This window comes from Halichoerus grypus, chromosome 9 (genome assembly GCF_964656455.1).
Source record: "Halichoerus grypus chromosome 9, mHalGry1.hap1.1, whole genome shotgun sequence".
In the NCBI taxonomy this organism is placed as follows: domain Eukaryota; kingdom Metazoa; phylum Chordata; class Mammalia; order Carnivora; family Phocidae; genus Halichoerus; species Halichoerus grypus.
In genome coordinates, this window is record NC_135720.1 from 81,646,709 (window position 1) to 81,669,464 (window position 22,756).

The following is a 22,756-nucleotide window of genomic DNA, read 5'->3' on the forward strand; positions in this document are numbered from 1 at the left end:
CCTATTTTCAGGCCAGCAACAGAAGGGGAAAACTGCTAAATAATCTAAGACAACTGCTTTAAAATTTTTTGGTCATGGCCAACTGAGGTAAACCAAAGGAAGAACCGGTCTCTGCCCACCACAACAATTCTAAAGTCTCACAAAAAAAAAAAAAAAAAAAAAGAACCCAGCAGTGGTAATGAAGTCTCATTATAGAAGTAAATTGAGAATGGGGTTAAGGCTCATGTAGCTGCTTTAGTAAGAGCAGATGTTTCATATTTGCAAATAAATGTCTGCAAATAAGGCAGGTGTTTCATACTTGCAAAGCAATGAATGCAGGTCTCAAAGACCAATGACTGAGAAATCATAGGCCAAACACTAAAAGATTCACCAAACAACCCACCACAAACTAAGCTGCTAAAAATCAAATTAAAATAGCAATAATTTGGGACGCCTGGGTGACTCAGTCAGTTAAGCGGCTGCCTTCGGCTCCAGTCATGATCCCAGGGTCCTGGGTCCTGCTCGGCGGGGAGCCTGCTTCTCCCTCTCCCACTGCCTGCCGCCCCCTGCTTGTGCTCTCTCTCTCTCTCTCTCTGACAAATAAATAAATAAAATCTTAAAAAATTGATAGTCTCTCACTTAAAAAAAAATAGCAACAATTTATCATTAGATAGCAAGCATAAGCAGGAGCCAAAAATGTTTCCAACTCAAGGCATTATCAATGATTCTCTGGGAACCAAGCACTCTTCCTGAAAATTAAAGGATTCTACTACAGACAGGGGACATCACACAGTATGAAATTTGTAGCATGGTTATATGGAGCCTGGAAACCATAAGCATTTATAAAATGTTGAATTCAATCCCTAGGAAACTCTAGTAACAAAAAAATTTTACTTTATGAATACCACATTTTAGACGCATCAATAACTATAAGTAATTATTCATATTTAACTAACAAAACATGAGCATTGATGGTTTAAAATTACAGTTAATCTGCTCTTGCCATGTCCCAAACTTTCCTCCTTGAGCCCTTCCCCAGAAGCCCCAGATCTGAGTATCTGATTTAAGCTACAATAAGACAAAGCATGTAAAAAACAAGACACTGTTTCGTGGTGAGCTTTAAGACCTATAGTAAAAGAAATACAAACAACATTTAGGTGATGCCAGAATTTTGCTTTAATTTAAAGAATGGTGTTATAATATTGATATTTAAAACTGAAATACTATGGCACAAAATTAAATATCCGATCTTGATCCAACACTGACTATGTGTCAGGAACTGTTCAAAGCCCTTTCAGGTATGAACTCAGGTAATTCTCACAACTCTAGGATGTAGATGCTATTTAGAGACAGCATCTTCAGAGATGAGGACACTGGAACTCAGAACACACCAAGTGCAAGGTCACCTGCAGCACCTTTACCTGGCAAGCCCTCAATAAACAAGAGGCATCACCCCATACCACGGGCATGGGAAAAGGCTTTCTAACACCCAGTTTTTAAGAAAATATGTAATAAATAGGGCCACAAAAAATTCTTTTAAACTTTTCCATGGCAAAACACATATTAGCAAAGTTAAAGGATGATGAATTAGAAGAAAATATGTGCCACACACAGATAAATGGCTAATGTCCCTAATATTAACATACAAATTATACATACATTTATATATTATTAGTCATTATTATATATAAGTTTAGAGAAAAAGAGTAAAATCCTACAAGAAAAAAAACGGACAAAAGACAAGAAAAATTTCACAAAACAAAGAGAAATGGACTTCAATATATGGAAAAATGTTCACTTCAATAAGTGAAATGCAAATTAAAACTACATTGAGATACCATTTCTCACCCATCCTGTTAGCCAAGATTCAAAAGTCTGACCACCCATTCTGTTGGGAAGGCTGTAAGGACACCAATACCTCGTTCAATGCTAGAGTGAACTCAGAACGATACAACTGCTGTGAAGGGAGTGTCTACACTTTTTGATCCGATAATCCCACTTCTAAGATTCTACCCTGAAGATATACCTCCAACAATACAAAAAACATGTATGCAGAAGATAATAAGATTATTCACTGCAGCATTATTTGTAATTGCAAAAATACCGGAACTACCTAAATGCCCCCAAATTGGAAACTGGTTGACGTAAACTGTAGTACGTACACACACACTGGAGACCATGCAACTGTGAAAAAAAATGAGGAATATCTTTCTGAACTCAGAGTGATTTCCTGGATGCACTGTTAAGTGAAAAAGTCAGAGTCTAAAATAGTATGTATAGTATTCTACCTTTTGTGTAAGAAAAAGAGGAAATAAGAAAATATATATGCATATGTTAATTTCTGCACAGAGAGAGAGAGAGAGAAACTAGAAACTAATGAAGTTATCCACAAGGGGTTGGGAGAAGGGTTACAAGAGGGAGACATACCCCTTCACATATACCTTTTAGAGTAAGTTGGGCTTTTGGAAGCATATTAATGTTCTACATATTCAAAAAAGAAAACGAACAAGAAGAGAAAAAAATGATAGGCATTATTAACACTAGTTCACTTCAACATGTTTCAGTTTTCATAAATCTTGGGAAAAAACACATATAATCTCTTCCTTTTTCAGAGGCAGTCAGGGTTCACAGAGAAGCAGAAAAACTTTCGAGTGTTTACAAAGGAAATTAGCAAAAGAGTCCAAGACATTCTTCTTCAATTTCCAATTCAGGACTAAATCCACCAGATAGCAGAGTTTAACTGTGAACTCAATCTGACAGGGGAGGAGAGGAGAAGGGAAGGCAGGAGAGAGAGGAGAGGAGGGGACAGGAAGAGAGGGGAGGGGAGGGGAGGAGGGGAGGGGAAGAGAAGAGTGGAGAGGAAGGGAGAGAAGGGGAGGAGGAGGGGAGGAGGGGGAGAGAGGAGAGGAAGAGGCGAGGAGAGGAGAGGAGAGGAGAGGAGAGGAGAGGAGAGGAGAGGGGAGGGGAGGGGAGAGAGAAGAAAAGAAAGCTTTCAGGGAGGCGCCTGGGTGGCTCAGTCGTTAAGCATCTGCCTTCTGCTCAGGTCATGATCCCAGGGTCCTGGGATCAAGCCCCACATCGGGCTCCCTGCTCCGCGGGAAGCCTGCTTCTCCCTCTCCCACTCCCCCTGCTTGTGTTCCCTCTCTCGCTGTGTCTCTCCCTGTCAAATAAATAAAGTCTTAAAAAAAAAAAAAAAAGAAAAGAAAGAAAGAAAGAAAGCTTTCAGGACCCACCATCACTACAGGAAATGTCTCTGGGAAAAGAAGAACCAGCTTCTAAAGAGAGCACCATGTGCTCCAAGCCCCCAAATCACGTCAACAACTGCAGTTCCAAGTATGTTATTGTAAAACCAGAGAGATGAGATCATGCAGATGAGATCAGTGCTTATGGAAATTACCCCTCAGGTGGCTGACCTCCAACAGTCCCCATTAATATCAACAACTAGCACCATTCCTCTACCAGGGGCTGCCAGCCCAGAGGAGGGGGGAGGACTCACAGACAATCTCCAGTTGTGGAGTACATTTCTTGAGCTGGCTTAGATGAAACTGAGATTCCACACCTCCAGCTCTGCTCCCATGGCAAAACAAAGGAGAGAATCAGAACCTAGAGAGAGGAACTTATATGACTCTCCCAGTAGGAACATCTTGTGAGGTTGCCTTCCTCACGTAAATCAGCCACGAATCGTTGGAGAACCATCAGTGCTTCTCCTGCAAATCAACTATTCCACAAGCAGTAAAGGACACCGTTGACTCAGCTGTGATGTTTACTATTAATACAACAATTCAACATTCAAGTGTAGTCACTTCAGTTGGAGACTTTTCATAATAGGTGAAAAAGGTAAAAATATGATTTTCTCCAAAAGTTTATGAGGAAATAAGAGTATTGCCTGAAGGTCATAGTTTCATGAATAGCTCTGGAGTTAGAAAGCAATAGTACAATAGGAATTAACAGACACTTCTGAAAATTAAAATACAGAAGAAGTCAAGAGGCTGATAGGATAATGACCCATGAACTGTTGTTTATAAAGGGCCAGACAAGCTACACACTTCCTGGGTCATGAATTTTCTTTGGAATAGCCATGAATGTAAAATATTTGAATTTATCAAAATAAAGATGAAAATACTGTTCATAGAAAGACATGGAAAAAAATCCTGAACATAATTTGACTTGGTTTACCTCAAGTGTCAAAATTACATATAAGGAAAAGAAGTAAAATCAGCTCCTTGTGACTCTATCACTCACTTCCTCTGGTAAAAAGCTGATAAAAATAGTTTCTGTACTAAAAGAAAAGTAATCATCATCAATGTCCTTACTCTGTATGATATGGAATATGGAAAGCAAGAACTTACTTCCCCAGGTTTTCTATTTTTTCAGTAATTTCACTACTGCCTCTAGCCATTCTTGTGATGACCAGAGCAGCATCAGAATTCTGAAACCTGGGGGTGCCTGGGTGGCTCAGTCAGTTAAGCATCTGCCTTCAGCTCAGGTCATGATCCCAGGGTCCTGGGATCCAGTCCCAGGTTGGGCTCCCGGCTTAGCAGGGGAGTCTGCTTCTCCCTCTCCCTCTTCCCCTCCCCTCCCCCACTCGAGTACTCTCTCGCCCACTCTCTCAAATAAATAAATAAAATCTTGAAAAAAAAAAAAAAAAGAATTCTGAAACTTATTTTTCCTGTTTTTATTTCAACAGAAAAAAATATAATGTGTTTTCAACTAGGCTTGGTCTGAGTCTCACTTGAAAAATGGAGCCACAGGTTCCATTTTTAAATATTCGAGGAAAACAAGTGGTTTAAACCTCTAATTGACAGGATTTCCAGTCCTTATCAAAAACAGTTTTCGTTTTATAGTTCTATTTTTCTTTCTGACAGCAAGAGACTTCTTTCAATGATGTAGCTGTTGTTTTGACCAAAAAAACAATGGGTTAGGTTACAAGGCTCCTGGGCCAAGCATGATTTAAGTAAAAACAATGCGCTGTTCATAAATGACATTTAAATAATATAATCATGACTCATGCCAAAGCCACTTTAATTTCTTAAAAAATAAAAACAACTACAGTATATTTAGAGTTTGGCAAATGTGATGGCAAAAGAAAAAACAGAGTCTCTGAAATGAGACACTGATTCATAATGAAAAGCATTATACCAAGAAGCTTTTGTCCACGACTTTGAAATACAGTTGAGTTGAACCGGTGAAATGATGTATTTGGGGGGGCGCCACTGTGTCGACTTCCATCAGCCACTTCACCCGGAGGCTCCGCTCAGGTCAGCTGAAACCACTGGCCCCATTCCCCAGCTCCTAAGAAAATGCCAAGGCCAGGTAGAACCTTTAGCATTTATAAACAATCCAGGAAGTGCTTGAGAGATGTTCTGGGCCCAACCCCCGCATTAGGATGATAAACCGGAGGCCCAAAGAAATGAATATTGACAGTAATTCATTCATCCAGTCTGTATTTATGGCGGTGCTTATATCGCGATACGATGGTGAAAAGGTTAAACACAGCCCCCACTGTCACGGAGCTTACCTTCTAGTGCAGGAGACACACAATAATAGGCAAACGAGATAATTTTAAATAATGTTAAGTGTGGTAAAGAAAATGAAATGAGGGGCGCCTGGGTGGCTCAGTCAGTTAAGCGTCTGCCTTCGGCTCAGGTCATGATCCCAGGGTCCTGGGATCGAGCCCCGCATCGGGCTCCCTTCAGCGGGAAGCCTGCTTCTCCCTCTCCCACTCCCCCTGCTTGTGTTCCCTCTCTCGCTGTCTCTCTCTCTGTCAAATAAATAAATAAAATCTTTAAAAAAAAAAAAGAAAATGAAATGAGGGGCGCCTGGGTGGCTCAGTCAGTTAAGTGTCTGCCTTTGGCTCAGGTCATGATCCCAGGGTCCTGGGATCAAGTCCCGCATCAGGCTCCCTGCTCAGCGGGAAGCCTGCTTCTCCCTCTGCCTGCCACTTCCCCTGCTTGTGCTCGCTCTCTCTCTCTCTGTGTCAAATAAATAAATAAAATATTTTTTTTTAAAAATGAAAGAAAAAGAAAATGAAATGAGAGCTCCTTGGGGCGCCTGGGTGGCTCGGTCGCTAAGCGCCTGCCTTCGGCTCAGGTCATGATGCCAGAGTCCTGGGATCGAGCCCCACATCGGGCTCCCTGCTTGGCAGGAAGCCTGCTTCTCCCTCTCCCACTCCCCCTGCTTGTATTCCCTCTCTCGCTGTGTCTCTCTCTGTCAAATAAATAAATAAAATCTTTAAAAAAAAAAAAGAAAATGAAATGAGAGCTCCTAAATGGGAAGGGAAGGCCACTCTGAGGGAAACACCACTTAAACGATGAGAAGGAGCCAGCCATGGGAGGATCCCAGGAGAAGGAAGAGCAGGTTAAGCCCTGAAGCACCACGGAGCGGGAGTGCTCCAGATGGAGCCAAGGGGGAGCCAAGACAGGGCAGCCTCAGTGAGGTGAGAGATGGAGGCCAAGGCCAGGTCACCCACTGCAGAGAATTAGAGAATTTTAAGCAAGTAAGTGACCTGATTTTAACATTTTCAAAAGATCCCTTTTATTGGAATGCCTGGGTGGCTCAGTCAGTTAAGCGTCTGCCTTCCACTCAGGTCATGATCTCAGCGTCCCGGGATCAAGTCCCACATCGGGCTCCCTGCTCAGCGGGGAGCCTGCTTCTCCCTCTCCCTCTGCCTGCCGCTCCCCGTGCTTGTGCTCGAGCTCTCTCTCTGACAAATAAATAAAATCTTAAAAAACAAATGTCCCTTTTATTATATGTGGAGCCTGTATTGAAGGGGAGTGGACCGAGAAGCAGAGAGCTTTCTAAAAGGAAGCCACTGGAGTTGTGCAGCTGAGCAATGACGGTGTTCGAGTGGAATGGAAAGAGGGAAGAACCTCACATTTGTTTCTGAGGCAGATGGACAGGGTTTCCTTGCTAACTGTGAACCCTAAGTCCCCAGCCAGATGCAACTCACTGCATACACTACAGCTAACAGTTATAGGGCATTTACTGTGTTAAAGTGCTAAAATATCTTATTTCATCTTCAAAACAGCCCCCATGAAGTGGGTACTTTATTACCCCTATCTTACAGGTGGGAAAACGCCCAGAGCAGGAGGCAGGACTCAGAGCCCGGGTGTGACCCCCTCCATAGCTGATGCTGTAACCAGGGGGTTCTGTCCCCCAAGGTGGGACCGGCCTACCTCACAGAAGTAGTGCTCTTCATGCCTATGGCAGCTTGCAAGACTATGTGGCCTTTAGAGAACCATGTTTTTTCTGCCCTCTGGCCCTCTGCACCTTCTAACAACCAGCACGTGTGAGGAAGGCTCCCAAGCATCAGGGAGATGCAGCCCCCCTCCCCCCTCACCCCCCACCCCCCCGGCCGAGACCGGCTTTGAAATACTGCAGATTGGTGCTCAGCCTGGCTAAAAATACTGCAGATTGGCGCTCAGCCTGGCTAAGGGCTGGCCTGAGGGACCAGCACTCCTTTTGCGGGGGGGGAAAAAAAAAAAAAAGATACCAAGGATTTGGAGCGTTCATTTTTTAGGAACCTCTGCTAACCCAGAGCAAAGTATCTAGAACACAACTCAACTTATCTTTAAGGGATGATTTTATCATTATATCAGTCCTTAAATGGTTCAAACTAGAAAATTCATTCTGTCTTTTTTTTATAGCACTGATATTTGACTAGCCAACATTACAATTCATGAAGCATATAAAATATGGAATTATGGGGCGCTTTCTAAAATATTTTACCTTATTTTATTAAATTAGCCCAAAGAATGTATATCAAATTATAAAGCAACAGTATAGTTCCTACCTACTTTCTACTTGAAGCCAGTCACACTGAATTTTGAATACAAGTCAGAATCTTGTTTTTAAAAGGTGCAGTTAAATTAAGACAATTCCAAATATTTTTCATCTCCTTAAGTATAACCATTATGGCAATGTGTAAAATCTCATTTTTCTTTTTAGCATGGCACACGCTGTACCACAAAGAGCACTCGATACCACTTCTTAAACCTAATTACAAAAGAACTTGAAAAAAGCAGCTTTTGTATTTATATGTTTAAATATGACTGATCCACAAATATATGTATGAAGGAGGATAATCTTAAATAGCTCTGTATGGAAAGTACCAATTGGTAGATCTCTGAGAATTTCCTGAAGACCTAACCACACCCCAGTCATGCAGGGCCTGGCTCTAATCTGAGGGAAAATATACCACTCTCTCCCTCCCCACAGCAACACTCAGTTCACACTCAGCTCTGACTCCAATCCCTGGTCTCCCTCAGTTTGTCCTCTCCTGCAGCACATGGTTCCTGACTCACAACCCCCCTCCTCCCTTCCAGCTCTTATCTCTGCCAGCCTACCCCAGGGAGAGCTTTGGACCCCCCCAGCTCATCCTCTTGGATCCCACATCTTACAGCTCACTGTGGTCTAACCTGACACCAGATTCTAACCTTTGCTGTCTCCTTCCCTATAAGAGCCCATGCTCCCCCTTACTATTTTATCAGAAGCCCCATTGAGACCTCTTGCACACTGGCCATGTTCAATCATCTTGGCCCATTCCTGGACCTTTTCCATCCTAAGCTTATGGCTTTTAACAACCTAAAAACGTTGCAAAGTAAACTTATCCCATGTCGATCTGAGGAAGAACATGAATTCCAGAACCAGATCACCTGGGAGTAATCATGGGTAAGTTATATAACCTCCCTGTGCCTCAGTTTCCTCATCTGTAAAATGGAAACAATATCAGTACACCCATCTCCTAGGGTTTTTGTAAGAATTAAGTGAAAATATAGGGCGCCTGGGTGGCACAGTCAGTTAAGCATCTGACTCTTGGTTTCAGCTCAGGTCATGACTCAGGGTCATGAGATCCAGCCCTGCGTTGGGCTCCGTGCTCACCACAGAGTCTGCTTAAGATTCTACCTCCCTCTCTCTCTGCCCCTCCACCCATTGTGCACACACTCATGCACACTCACTCGTGTGCACTCTCTCTCTCTCTCAAATAAATAAATAAATAGGTAATCTTAAGGAGGGGAAAAAAAGAACTAAATGAAAACATTTTCAAAGCCTTTAAACAGGGTTAGTTATTACCATTGTAACATAAAATTTAGTTTAGGATAAACAAGTCCTTACATAATGAGGGAACCTGGAAGAAAAGCTCACATCAAAATAGTGTCTTTAAGCTTTCTAATTCTTAACTGTGGAGAAGTTAGCAAAACCACTAACAGCTTGCCTCGATTTGCATTTAACCCACTCCTTCCAAAAAAATAAATAAATAAAACACTTAGGAGTTGGGAAGTGTTGACTTGATTTTTAGATTATACTGAACAAGGGGTAGTTTTTTTTTTAGCATTTTGCATAAACCATTCTAATCCTCATGAGTTTGAGGGGCAGCAGGTCTCCCAAACTGTGTAGACAGATAAACTCAGCCACAAAGAGATTTTGCCAGAAGTCCCCTAACATGGAAGCGCAAAACCGAGCCTGTAACTTTGGGTGGCTGGCTTCTGGAGTATTTGAGGAAATCAAACTTATACGTTATTATTATTAAAAATGTTGTTGTTTTTGTCTAAGTATGGACATTAAGCACATGAGCTCTGGGGTCAGGCAGTGAGTTCACATCTCAGCTCTGCCACTCACTTGCTATGTGACCCCGGGCAAGTTAATTAACTTTTCTGTGTCTCAGTTTCCTCATCTGTAAAAACAGGAGGGCAATACTAACACTGCGAGCATTAAATGAGACATTAGGTATAAAGTGCTTAGAACGCTGCCTGGCACATATAAGCGCTCAGCTAATGACAACTGTTGTTATTTGCAAGGTGCAGACACAAAGCATCTGGTGTCTGTGAACAGTGTCAGCCTCCTAGGAGTCAGGGGACAGTAACCACCAGTGTGGCATCTTCTGATGCCCTCCCACCTCCCTGACACTTTAAATGCACTGAGAAGGTACCCACCCCATGACGCCCCAAGCGTGTCTGTACAGACCGTCTTCCCTGAACAGGGAATTCCTTGAGAAGGAACGCCCTGACCTCCTGTTTCCTCAGCCGCAGAGCTGTCGCCAGCACCAACAGATACTCCATAAACGTGTGATGAATAAATGAACACTCAGTCCTCTAGATTTTTCGGTAGCTTTAAATGTCACGTCCCTTATTAAAATACAAACCCCTCTAGACGCTAACTCCTTAACATGTTAGCAGCAATTAGTGACAATTAGCTGCAGGAAGAAGGGTGACAGCTTCCGGCGGCTTGTACTTGTAGCGCATTTCAACACCATCTAGTCCTACAATCGCACAGCAAAGACAAACCAGTCTATACTGAAATACAGTCTAGAGTGGACTCTCCCTAAAAAAAAAAAAGAAGAAGAAGAAAAGAAATTTACAAATGAAAGTATATTTCTGAAATGCTTACCTTGCCTCATAAATGAAAGGGCTTTTTCTTTTAAGTTTTCTGTCAGCTGTCTCTTTTTAGTCAGGTAATCCAAAACATAAATATTGGGAGCAAAATTTATCATGTTCTGTTCACCACAGCCATAAGGCATCCGAATCAATGAGGCTAAGCCACTGATGGAAGAACCGAGGATATCTCCTGAAAACACAAGATACTCGATACAATCAGCAAATCGCCCTGGTGGCCAGGAGACCCCCGCGGAGCACAGAACGTGGCTGACATTGAAGCGATGATCATTCCACTGCTTGGAACAGACGACAGACTTTACGTCAAGCTTTTAGGAAGACTGTCAAATAAATAGCTGACAGCACAGTGGCACCGAACTCATAGATGATGGGACAAATCAGACTTTTAGCTCAGGTAAAGATGCGGCATACGCTAGGCAAAAAAAATAAGCTTAAAAAACCATTCTTCAACAAAAATGTCAGGAATCGACCATTAGGAAACCATCATTTTTATATAGGAAAGAAATGTTTTATTAGTAGTATTCTTCACATAACTAGAACTTCACTCTGATTTCTTACTAATACACTACAAACACTTGAGAAACGATTTTTTTTTTTTAAGGGCAAGGATTGTAGTATTTTTTAATGTGTTCTCTTTAGCAAAAACACAGTAGAATTAACACATAAAAGTATTTCAATGAATCTTGGGATCAGAAAGGATTAAGAATATTCTTCAAAGTTAGTAATATACAATTAAACAAAATTCCTAAAAGACACCTCGGGGCGCCTGGGTGGCTCAGTAGTTAAGCGTCTGCCTTGGGCTCAGGTCATGGTCCCAGGGTCCTGGGATCCAGCCTGGCACTGGGCTCCCTGCTCAGCGGGAAGCCTGCTTCTCCCTCTCCCACTCCTCCTGCTTGTGTTCCCTCTCTCACTGTGTCTCTCTCTGTCAAATAAATAAATAAAATCTTTTAAAAAATAAAAAATAATAAAAGACACCTCTAGGGGCACCTGGGTGGCTCAGGCGTTAAGCATCTGCCTTCGGCTCGGGTCATGATCCCAGGGTGCTGGGATCGAGCCCCACATCGGGCTCCCTGCTCCGCGGGAAGCCTGCTTCTCCCTCTCCCACTCCCCCTGCTTGTGTTCCCTCTCTTGCTGTGTCTCTGCAAAATAAATTAATAAAATCTTTTAAAAATAAATAAATAAATAAAAAGAAGTCACCTCTACCCACATTCTAACACTATGACTCAGGGAAATAAGTAAAACTTCAGAAATACAAAGGCTGAGTTCTAATTCTGACCCCACTGTGAGGGGCGCCTGGGCGGCTCAGTCAGTTAAGCGTCTGCCTCCGGCTCAGGTCATGATCCCGGGGTCCTGGGATCGAGTCCCACATCAGGCTCCCTGCTCAGCCAGGCATCTGCTTCTCCCTCTGCTGCTCCCCCTGCTTGTGCTCTCTCTCACACACACACAAATAAATAAAATCTTTAAAAAAAAAATCAACCCTCAAGAGTAGTTCAATAACCAAAGATAGATTCATTCCAATGTAAGGAGTGGTGGAATACATCTGAAATTCAAGGCTTCTTCCGTGTGTGTGTGTGTGTGTGTGTGTGTGTGTGTGTGTGTGTGTACTGCATCCCCCCATGTGTATGCTGCACCTCCCAGCATCCCAACACTATGGGAGAATTCATTCCCCTGAGTAGAGAGCTTATTTAATTCTTGTTAAGAATTATAACTAAGGCTCCCAAAAAGTCCTCTATAGAGGGACTGGTTGGTTGAGTTATAATGGAGAGCATTACACCTATGAGTGTAATGAGGAGATTTAAAAGAATCTCTAAAAAAGTGCCTTAGGTCCTGACATCTTGAAAACCTAACAAACTATTTAGATTCATTAATATTCATTAATCTAAATATTTCCTTCAGTTATTTGTGAAGCGCAGCTATATAAACAAATCGTTTGTGTGGAAGCTATGTTTAACAACTGACGAAAAAATAATTTTGGGTTGCCAGAAGGTGACTAGGAGAGGGTGAAGTCATTGGGTTGCTTCCTGCTGTAAAGGTTATCTGCCTCCCTCACAGAGAACTGCTCTAGGCAACAGTACTCAACCTTTGGTCATCAGAAGCATTTGTGAAACCTTTTCAAAATATACACACCCTAGCCATAGCTTAAGAAATTCTGATTGCGGGGCGCCTGGGTGGCTCAGTCATTAAGCGTCTGCCTTCGGCTCAGGTCATGATCTCAGGGTCCTGGGATCGAGCCCCGCATCAGGCTCCCTGCTCGGTGGGAAGCCTGCTTCTCCCTCTCCCACTCTCCCTGCTTGTGTTCCCTCTCTCACTGTGTCTCTCTCTGTCAAATAAATAAATAAAAAACCTTTAAAAAAAAAAAAAAGAAATTCTGATTGTGGGGGCGCGTGGGTGGCTCAGTCGTTAGGCGTCTGCCTTCAGCCCAGGTCGTGATCCCAGAGTCCTGGCATCCGGCCCCAAGTTGGGCTCTTTGCTCAGCAGGAGGCCTGCTTCTCCCTCTCCCACTCCCCTTGGTTGTGTTCCCTCTCTCGCTGTGTCTCTCTCTGTCAAATAAATAAATAATCTAAAAAAAAAAAAGAAAAGAAACTCTGACTATGTAGGTTGAAAGTGGAGCCTGTGTTTTTACAAAGCTCCACAGAAGATTCTGATTATGTACCCGAGGTCGAGAGCCACAGAGGACAGAAGCTCTGCTCTTAGAAATAAGCCCTCCCTCCAGCCACATTATAGTGGGTCCCGCTACCCAGAGTGGTCTATCCACCAGAAGCATCAGCATCAACCGGGAGCTTGTTAGAAATACACAAGCCAAGGCCCCACCCCAGGCCTACTACACCAGCATCTTCCTTTAAACAAGCTCCCCACATGATTCAATACACACTGCGATTAAGAACTGGTCTAGGACACATACCTGCTAGTCTTTCTATTGTAATCATCAGTTGGTACCAACTAAAAATTTTTGCAACCTCTTCTCATTAGGACTAAATAAGAAAATACATCCATAAATAGATTAAAAAATACATGTATAGTCATATACTAATAAACCAGTAGTGATGGTGATATACTGTATTCTTACCAATTGCAGTGATCTGAACTCGTTCACTACCACTCACTGTGTTGGGAGGAAATGAGAAACTCAAAGTTTTCAGGGGAGTTTGTAACTTGTTGTCAGTCAAGTCTAACAAGATGGATTGTGAATACGATTTTTCTATTCCTTCAGCCTGTTGGAAAAAAAGGAACACGATTAACATCATCTCTACTCATCTGTTTACAGAGAACTTTATGCAAATAAGATAAACATCTTGCCTGTTGTGTCCGCAGTATGTGTACAATTAGATAAATACCTGTTTTTGATTCCTGCTTCAAATCTGTTAATAAATGTTTACTTTCTAGTTAAAGTAAACAAAACATTTCATGAAATGGCAATTGAAATGACAAAGGAGAAGATGCAAAGGTGATGAAAAAAACCCTCTGAGGTAAATCATATTATTATCCAAAGAGAGATTAAATACCTTGTCCAAAGTCACACTTGACAGAGCTGGGATTTGAACCTAGGGCTGTCTCCCCCCAGAAAAGTGTTTATCCACTAGACTGAGCTGTCTTTTTCTGCATAATACCTTCTCTAAAAAAAAAAAAATCTACAAAATCTCTTCTAACCGTATTGAGGAATTCCAAAATTCAAAATCTACATATCAACTTGGCATGATTTAACAGGACCCCAATGTAACAGCTGCTAAATGTAATTGACGGCAAAAGAGATTTGCTATATAGGCATACCATAAAGTTAAAGAGGAAATTGGCAATTACTTCCAAAACATATATCTCTACATACAGATGAGAAAACAATTAGACAATACCAGGAGGATGGAGGAGATGACCTACTAGATCTTGCCAACAAATTTAACCAAGAGAAAAACCATCTTCTGCTTCATTTCAATTATGTATTTCTGTTTCACTTATTCAAGACTTCAAATATTTACCTTTACTAAAATCCTCTGGGTGACAGCATCAGAAGCAGCAGGTGAAATGGCTGTGACTGGGATAGGAATTTCCCCCAGATGCGTGGGCTTGACCGGGAAAAGAACAGTTGCCCCATCCTCACTGGGGACCAGAATGGTCTGCTGGTGTCCTGTGGCATTTATTTCATTTGAAGTCATTAGAATATCAAATTTGTCACTTTTCTCAATGATTACTTTAACCTGGAAGGAAAATTATCAAAAGTTTTATATAATAAATGCTCCTCAGGAAAGTGTTGCTTTATTACCATGTTAAGTACTGTTAAATCTGTGAGGTGCAAGACTAGTGAAAGAGGAGAGAGAGATGCAGCCAAGGACAGGATGAGAGCGTTATCAGGGAAAACTTCATTTCTCTATGCTCTCCTCCTCCACTCCTTGCCAACCGCAAGAAGCACAGAATGCCAGGGAGAAGAAGCAACACCTTCTAGATGCAAGGAGGACTAGGAAAAAGTACAGGCAGGCAGGAAAGAGAAAGACCTGCCTCAGAAACAGCAAGGAAGTCATGCGCCTAAAGCGGAAAACCTGTGCTGGAAATGAAGAGAATATATAGACGCTAATACTATCCTTAGACATTAATAAGTAGAAGAAATCTATGTTTATTTTCAGTCTCTCAGAAATGTATAAAATGTTTAGATTCCCAGATACCCAAACATTAACAACCCAATCCCTGTGCATTTTCTCCATTCTTTCCTGAAGTGTGAATGATTAACAAAACCTTTAATATATTACCTCAGTGGCATCTTTCAAATAATTGAATATGGTTACTTCCAAAGCAAATTCTTCACCTCTGATAACAGAGTAGGGAAGATTCAAAAAAATGAAAAATGGTTGGAAGGCTTGTAGCTGGAAAGAACACAATGAATACATATTTTATTCAAGTCAAAATGCTTCACATTTCATGTAATTAAAAGCACATCTCACAAAACCTGTGAAGCTTATAATTCCACATAGAAATGTCCACTTGCCTATCAAAGGAAAACAAACAGCCAACTTAGCCCAAGTCAATGATGATAAATTGATGTGCTTTATGTTATTTAACTACATTTTATTAAGTGCCTACTAGGATCCAGGGACTTGTTTTTTTATCATTTTATTTTATTTTATTTTCATCATGATACGTGTACTCTTTAATCCCCATCCCCTATTTCCCCCATCCCCCCACCCATCTCCCCTTTGGTAACCATCTGTTTGTTCTATAGTTAAGAGACTGTTTCTGGGGCACCTGGGTGGCTCAGTCATTAAGCGTCTGCCTTCGGCTCAGGTCTTAATCCCAGGGTCCTGGGATCGAGCCCCACATTGGGTTCCCTGGTCTGTGGGAAGCCTGCTTCTCCCTCTCCCACTCCCCCTGCTTGTGTTCCTGCTCTCGCTATCTCTCTCTCTGTCAAATAAATAAATAAATAAAATCTTTAAAAGAAAAAATAGACTGCTTCTTGGTTGTCTTTTTTTTTTCCTTTGTTCATTTGTTTTGTCTCTTACATTCCACATATGAGTGAGATCATATGGTATTTGTCTTTCTCTGACCGATTTATTTTGCTTTAGCATTATACTCTCTAGCTCTATCCATGTTTTTGCAATGGCAAGATTTCATTCTTTTATGGCTGAATAATATTCCACATTATTATTATGTATATACCACATCTCCTTTATCCATTCATCTATTGGTGGACACTTGGGCTGCTTCCATAGTTTGGCTATTGTTGATAATGCTACATGAGGGTGCATGTATCCCTTTGATTTAGTGTTTTTGTATTTTGGGGGTAAATATCCAGTAATGTGATTCCTGGATCATAGGGTAGTTCTATTTTTAGTCTTTTGAGGAACCTGCATACTGTTTTCCACAGTTGGCTACACCAATTTTCATTCCCACCAACAGTGCAAGAGGGTTCCTTTTTCTCCACATCCTCGCCAAGACTTGTTGTTTCTTGTGTTTTTTATTTTAGCCATTCTGACAGGTGTGAGGTGATATCTCATTGCGGTTTTGATTTGCATTTCCCTGATGATCTGTGATATTGGGCATCTTTTCATGTGTCTGTTGGCCATCTGTATGTCTTCTTGGGAGAAATGTCTGTTCATGTCTTCTGCCCATTTTTTTAATTGGATTATTTGGTTTTGGGGTACAGAGTTTATCAGTTCTTTATAGATTTTGGATACTAAACCTTTATCGGATATTTTATTTGCAAATCTCTTCTCCCATTCAGTGGGTTGCCTTTTAGTTTTGTTGATTGTTTCCTTCACTGTGCAGAAACTTTTTACTTTGATGTAGTCCCAACAGTTTATAGGTACTTTACACAAATTATTTCATTTAATCCATACAACTCCTCTGAGGCAGGTTCTATGTTCGTATTTTACAGAAAAGAAATCTGAAGTTCAGAGATCTCTGTAACTAGTACAAGGTCACATCACTAGTAAATGAAGGAACCAGAAAAGGACCCCAGCATGTCTGATGCCAAAGCCAAGCTCCTCACCTACTACACTATTATGACTCTAGCCATCTGCTTTAAAAGCCACTGGCCAAATCCAACAGGCCCTGTTTGAGACTTAAGTCTAGGTGGAAAGTCTAGATGATGTTCTGCTTACTACCTTCTAACATATATATGCGCATGTACTTTCTCATTGGTGACCCAATTCTGAGATTGTTGGCCAAATCCTGCAGGGAAGCTGAACCGCTACCCGGCCTCTGAAAATAAATCTTTATTAGTTTAGGCCAATGGTTGTCACTGGCAGCAATAATTCCCCCTAGAGGTTTACTTGGACATTTGTGTTAGTGTCTTAGATTGTCACAATGACTGAAGGGTAGTGGGTGAAAGTCTGTGATGCTCAGGACAGTCCCAGACAATGAAAATTGTCCCACATCCCTCATGATTCTTGAATGTCTCTTCAGACATTCCCATAAAGTACCTGCTTATAATGACCTGAACTAACAACCTAATTCCAACTTATATATAAACCCAAAGCATTTTTCAATACACAGTAAATTTTTCACAAATACAACTATTTTGTAAATCAACAGAAGACCGCACTTTGTTTTGTTTGTAACTTTACCAAAAGTTGTTCGTGGTTTCAAAGACTGACATCACCACAGGCAGTACCGCTGAAGGTTTCTGAGTTGCTAAAACAATACATGTATATCGAACTTCACTCGCAGCTGTTACACACAGGGTGATTCTATGCGTGGAGTAAATATTTAAAGATTTATGCCTTCTAGTGCAGCTATGTCCGACCACTTATATAGTGTAGTATATATTATTTTACTACACATTACTTTCCTTTTATTTCTCCTTAATATTTCACTTAAGGCATCATATTGATTTTTTAATTGAGTATATGGGTATACCATATTTTCTATGACTTTCATTGCAGATGGTGAAGGGGAAAACAAAATATCTGTTATGAAAAGGGGGCTTCAGGTATGACAGAGGTGAGAGCTACTGGTCTAAGACCAAACATGCTCATTATATTCCTCTTGCCAGAGACTGGTTTAGGAAGTAACATGTGATGCAATTTGACCAGAAATGGAAAGGCATGTCTGCTAGGGTCCATTTTGAGAAGGTCTGCCCATCCCTTCCAGAGGGAATACACAGAAACTCTCTCTCTCTTCTGGCCTTTGGAAATAGCTGGATTCAGTCAATAATAAAGTTTTTATCCAAATCTTAATATGGACATAGCACATTTAGGAGTTTAATATAGCTCACATTCTAAAGTATAAAACCGATGAAAAACAAAAAGGAAAAGCCAAGGAATCTCTAAACACTGATCAACATCATAAGCAAATCATTTTTTAAAAATCCATTGAAGAGTTCACACTTCCTTTGCTTTGGGCACTTTAACATTTGCAAGCAGGTCTTTAATATACTACCTCCACTGGAGTACTTGTTAGTCCAAGACCTAAGTCTTCAGAGATCACGAAAGCAGTGGCTACCCAAGAAGTGATAGAATCAGGCACAGTAACTTCAAATTCTTGGTAAATCCTAGAACTGAAGTCAAGATAAAAATAAAAATCGTAGCACCAAGGACTGACATATTTCAAAAAAGTCAACATAACCTAAACTATTTTTAGAAGTTTTCATTTTCCAAATTATTTACATATCTAAATTTTTTTAAGTAAGCATGAAACGGCAGACCCCAAATTCTCAAGGAATAGGTCACATAATAAGGCCAAAACACTGCATCCTGACCCATATTCCACTAAAAGCTTTCTACAATGTTTATACCTTTAGAATGACCATTATTATCATAAATGTTGTATATAGATAACAAATATCTACTTTCAAATTTAACTCAATTTATTTCTGTCAATTTGCATAAAAGTTTCCCTCTGTATCCCAGTCTATGCCTTTTTTTTTTTTAAGGTTTGACTTGTGTCTTATTTCAAGTTTACACAAATGGCGGACTATAAAATATGTGAAGATTTCATGATTCATCTGCTCAGTCATCAGGCCAGAGAGCTCAGTGTTTGTCAACTAAGCCGAATCCTCCCACCACCTGCACTCCTTCTTCCTGTGGCTCACGGGGATGTCTGACAAGGAGCCACAAGGTAGAGAGAGTAAGTGCTTCCCACCCCAAGGCAATAAGCTTATTGTACTCTCAGCAATTTTCTCAAACAAGAACCATGAAACTTCAAGGAAGTTAAAAACACCCTTCATTAGAAGAAGGTCTATCTTCTCCTTAATGATACTCTCACTGCCCCAGTTTGCACATGGCTTTATTAAACACTACATATTTAAATACAATAAATACCATTCTAAAATAAAAACCTCTTGGTCTACTTCGTTGTCCATCACAATAGGTTTGTACCGAAACATTTCAAAGAACACAATACTTATTTAAAATGAACACTAAACAAAATAGGTATGAGCAAAGAACATTATAAATCTTTACCCCATGTTGGTGTCTAGCCAAATCCAAGTCTCTGGAAAATGCTTTCTGATATGTGGGTTGCTAACCGAAGAGAAGTCATGAAAATCTACCAAGTATCCTTCTGTTTCCTCCGCAAACCTCTCAGCAAATTCTACACTGTCATCTAAAAATCAACATTGACAACTGTTAGGGAAAAAGTCACTGTAGAGGATGATTATACTCTTAGTTCGGAGAACCGCAACACCTCTCAGCTGAATGGGACTTTACAGTTCATCTTATTCAACCGTCTCATTTTACAGCCAAGACACATGAGACCCCTTGAAGTCAAGTGACTTACCCAAGGCTCTGAGGCCAGTCACAGCAGCACCAAAACTAAAAAAAAAGTGTTCCCTGCCGGTACAACCAATACCTGAAAAACTACTTACAGTGCAGTTACTAAAAAACAAGTAAATCACATTTTTAAAGTTCCCTCCAATTTTGCTATTCCCTTTTTAGTTCTCTAGTGATCATTACCATTGGCTACACCAGCCACAAGATGCTACAATCATCCAGTTTACTAGCTTATAAAAAAACGGTCACGTTGCCATACAGACTGACACATTTCCAAAACAGTCAATATAACCTAAACCATTTTTGGAAGAGTTTTAATTTTCCAAATTATTTACATATCTAAATTTTTTTAAAGTAAGCATGAAACAGCAGATCCCAAATTCTTAAGGAACAGGTCATCTAATAAGGTCGTAACACTGCATCCTGACCCATATTCCACTAAAAGCTTTCTTTCTATTACTATCACCTACTTCTATTTTTTTTTCCAACTTTTCTGTAAGTCTAAAATTATTTCAAAATAAAATGCAAACAGGGGCGCCTGGGTGGCTCTGTCAGTTAAGCATTGCCTTCGGCTCAGGTCATGATCCCAGGGTCGTGGGATCGAGTCCCGCATCAGGCTCCTTGCTCAGCGACGAGCCTGCTTCTCCCTCTCCCTCTGCCCCTTCCCCCAGCTCATGCTCTCTCTTTCTCTCTCTCTCTCAAATAAGTAAATAAAATCTTAAAAAAATAAAATAAAATGCAAAACATCTGATAAACTTAAGGGAGTGAAGGAATCTACAAGGTAGAAGGACAGGCATTTGAAATTTTAAAAGTAGAGCAGTGTTGGGGCGGCTGGGTGGCTCAGTCGTTAAGCGTCTGCCTTCGGCTCAGGTCATGGTTCCAGGGTCCTGGGATCGAGCCCCGCATCGGGCTCCAGCCCCGCGTCGGGCTCCCTGCTCCGCGGGAAGCCTGCTTCTCCCTCTCCCGCTCCCCCCTGCTTGTGTTCCTGCTCTCGCTCTCTCTCTGTGTCAAATAAATCAATAAAATCTTAAAAAAAAAAAAAGTTTAAAAAAAAAAAGTAGAGCAGTGTTCCAGTGATAAAATGACCTTGGGTAACTACTGATGCCATCGTGGTGACTGCAAGATAGTACACATTAGATGGATCAACCACACTGACAGTCAAATCCCCAGGATGACAACAGGAGTAAGACTTTGAATCTTTTGTGAGAGTCATCAATGTATACAGAGATAAAGGGAAAGTAGGGGACCTAAAGGTTGATTGAAGGAACTATAATTGAAATTTTTGAGCTTCAAATGATAAACGGTTTTTAAGTGAGGGTTGCTGAACAGTGATCTTGAAGTAGTCAAGATAACACTGAACACTATGGACTTAGGAATCCTGATCCAGAAGAGAAGCAGAAAAATTAATGTCAGTCACCTGAGAAGGTTTCTAAGGACACAGTATGCTAGTAAGAGCATCAAGTTTCTTCTGTTATAGGGGGGAAAAAGGTAGAAGAAAGTTCTCAGGAAAGGTAAAGGATACAATAAGTATTACTAGCAACAGAATGAGTATTACAGTGGAAATCAGGATTTGATCAGTAAAGATGAACAAAGATGGGTAAAAGCTGATACTGACAAAGAGAGAATGGAAAAAGACAGATTGCTTAGAAGATGTCTAGGATGGATTATTATATGAAGAAAATAACTGTATCATATTGTCTTTAATACATAGAGATCATAATGACTTCATAAAATTTTTAAGGCTATAAAATTATCTTTTTAGCTTCAGGATAGAGGCTCGGGTATCCAGTGGTGTCGAAAACCAGCCCAAAGCTGGAGAGCCTGGGGCTTAGTGTGGGGCTTACACCTGACAGGAATAGGGAATTCAGGGATAGAAACTGTGACATTAGCATAAGGTTACCTGAAAGAAAAGAGAACAACTTCTAGAGTTAACCATTCTCATTTATACACTTCCTCCAGCCAAAACATTTTGACTTCTTCCTAAAAGCACACTTATTATTAGTTGGGTGGCAACTCTATTTAGCAATACAGGGAAATGTACAGATGTGACCCTTCCCGGGAAGAACTCAGACCGATGAGACACGTGCACCTGAGTGTGTGCGTGCGTGTGTGTGCACGTGCACGCACCAGCATACTTTACGGCATTATATTCTAGGTGAGCATCAAAAAGCTGGAGAACAAAAATGTTTCAAAAATATGTTGCTCCTTTTATCTAATTCCAAAATAATAGCACAGTTTGCCATACAAATTGGAAGCACAGGATCTTCCAATGTGTCCAAAAATATAACCATCTCAAAGAACTACAGAGAGCAAATGGAAAGCATTCATTTCAAAAATCTAGATAGAAGCCCAGACAAACATTCCATGTCATGGCTCAGATGTACATTAAATGCCAAGACTTTAGGATAAGAGAACAGAAAATGAAAATCATAATATCCACGTCCAACCAGAAAGTATTCATACCTATATAAGTAATTTTAAATACCTGAGATGAAAGATTTAAATATTTTAAAAGCACATTGCCAGGTTTTACTTACAAACACCATCAATGTAATCCTTCAAAAGGTTTGCATCTGTCAATACCCAGAGGCCACATTCCTAGAGAGAAAAATTTTAATTTTCTTTTTTTTACATGCTTTTTTTTTTATGTTATGTTAATCACCATACATTACATCATTAGTTTTTGATGTAGTGTTCCATGATTCATTGTTTGTGCATAACACCCAGTGCTCCATGCAGAACATGCCCTCTTTAATACCCATCACCAGGCTAATCCATCCTCCCACCCCCATCCCCTCTAGAACCCTCAGTTTGTTTTTCAGAGTCCATCATCTCTCATGGTTCAAGTTTAAATGCTCTGTAAAATGTCACAGCAGTTTCCCATACTCTTAACTCACTCTTGTTCATTTGTTTTTATGCAAATGTGAAAGGTTTTTTTACTCTATCTCATTTTTGAGAATTTACATATGTACATGAGCATTCTCTCTCTCTCTCATACACAGAACATACACACACACACACACACACACACGTTTTCCATTTGCTTTTAAAACTGGAAGGATGATTATCTTTCCATTTCAAATTACACTTATATAACACGTTGCACTTCACCAACATATTTAATAAAAGGTTAACATTTCATTATTCAGATAATTAATTCTGAAAGTGTTCGCAATAGTAAAAGATATTAAT

General features: G+C 40.6%; 1 protein-coding gene across 2 annotated transcripts in view; it reads right to left on the bottom strand.

The window, feature by feature from the left end:
* Positions 1–22,756, bottom strand: part of CD109 (CD109 molecule) — a 134,083-nt gene that overhangs the window by 33,927 nt on the left and 77,400 nt on the right. Inside the window, exons 17-23 of one of the 2 annotated variants that reach the window (XM_078055087.1) lie at positions 22,102–22,162; positions 19,256–19,397; positions 18,234–18,351; positions 15,107–15,220; positions 14,342–14,560; positions 13,438–13,582; positions 10,366–10,542 (exon numbers count right to left, since the gene is read on the bottom strand). In XM_078055087.1, coding sequence (XP_077911213.1) covers positions 10,366–10,542; positions 13,438–13,582; positions 14,342–14,560; positions 15,107–15,220; positions 18,234–18,351; positions 19,256–19,397; positions 22,102–22,162 — 976 coding nt within the window. The remainder of the gene's footprint in view (positions 1–10,365; positions 10,543–13,437; positions 13,583–14,341; positions 14,561–15,106; positions 15,221–18,233; positions 18,352–19,255; positions 19,398–22,101; positions 22,163–22,756) is intronic. The other variant, XM_078055088.1, reaches the window with a different exon arrangement.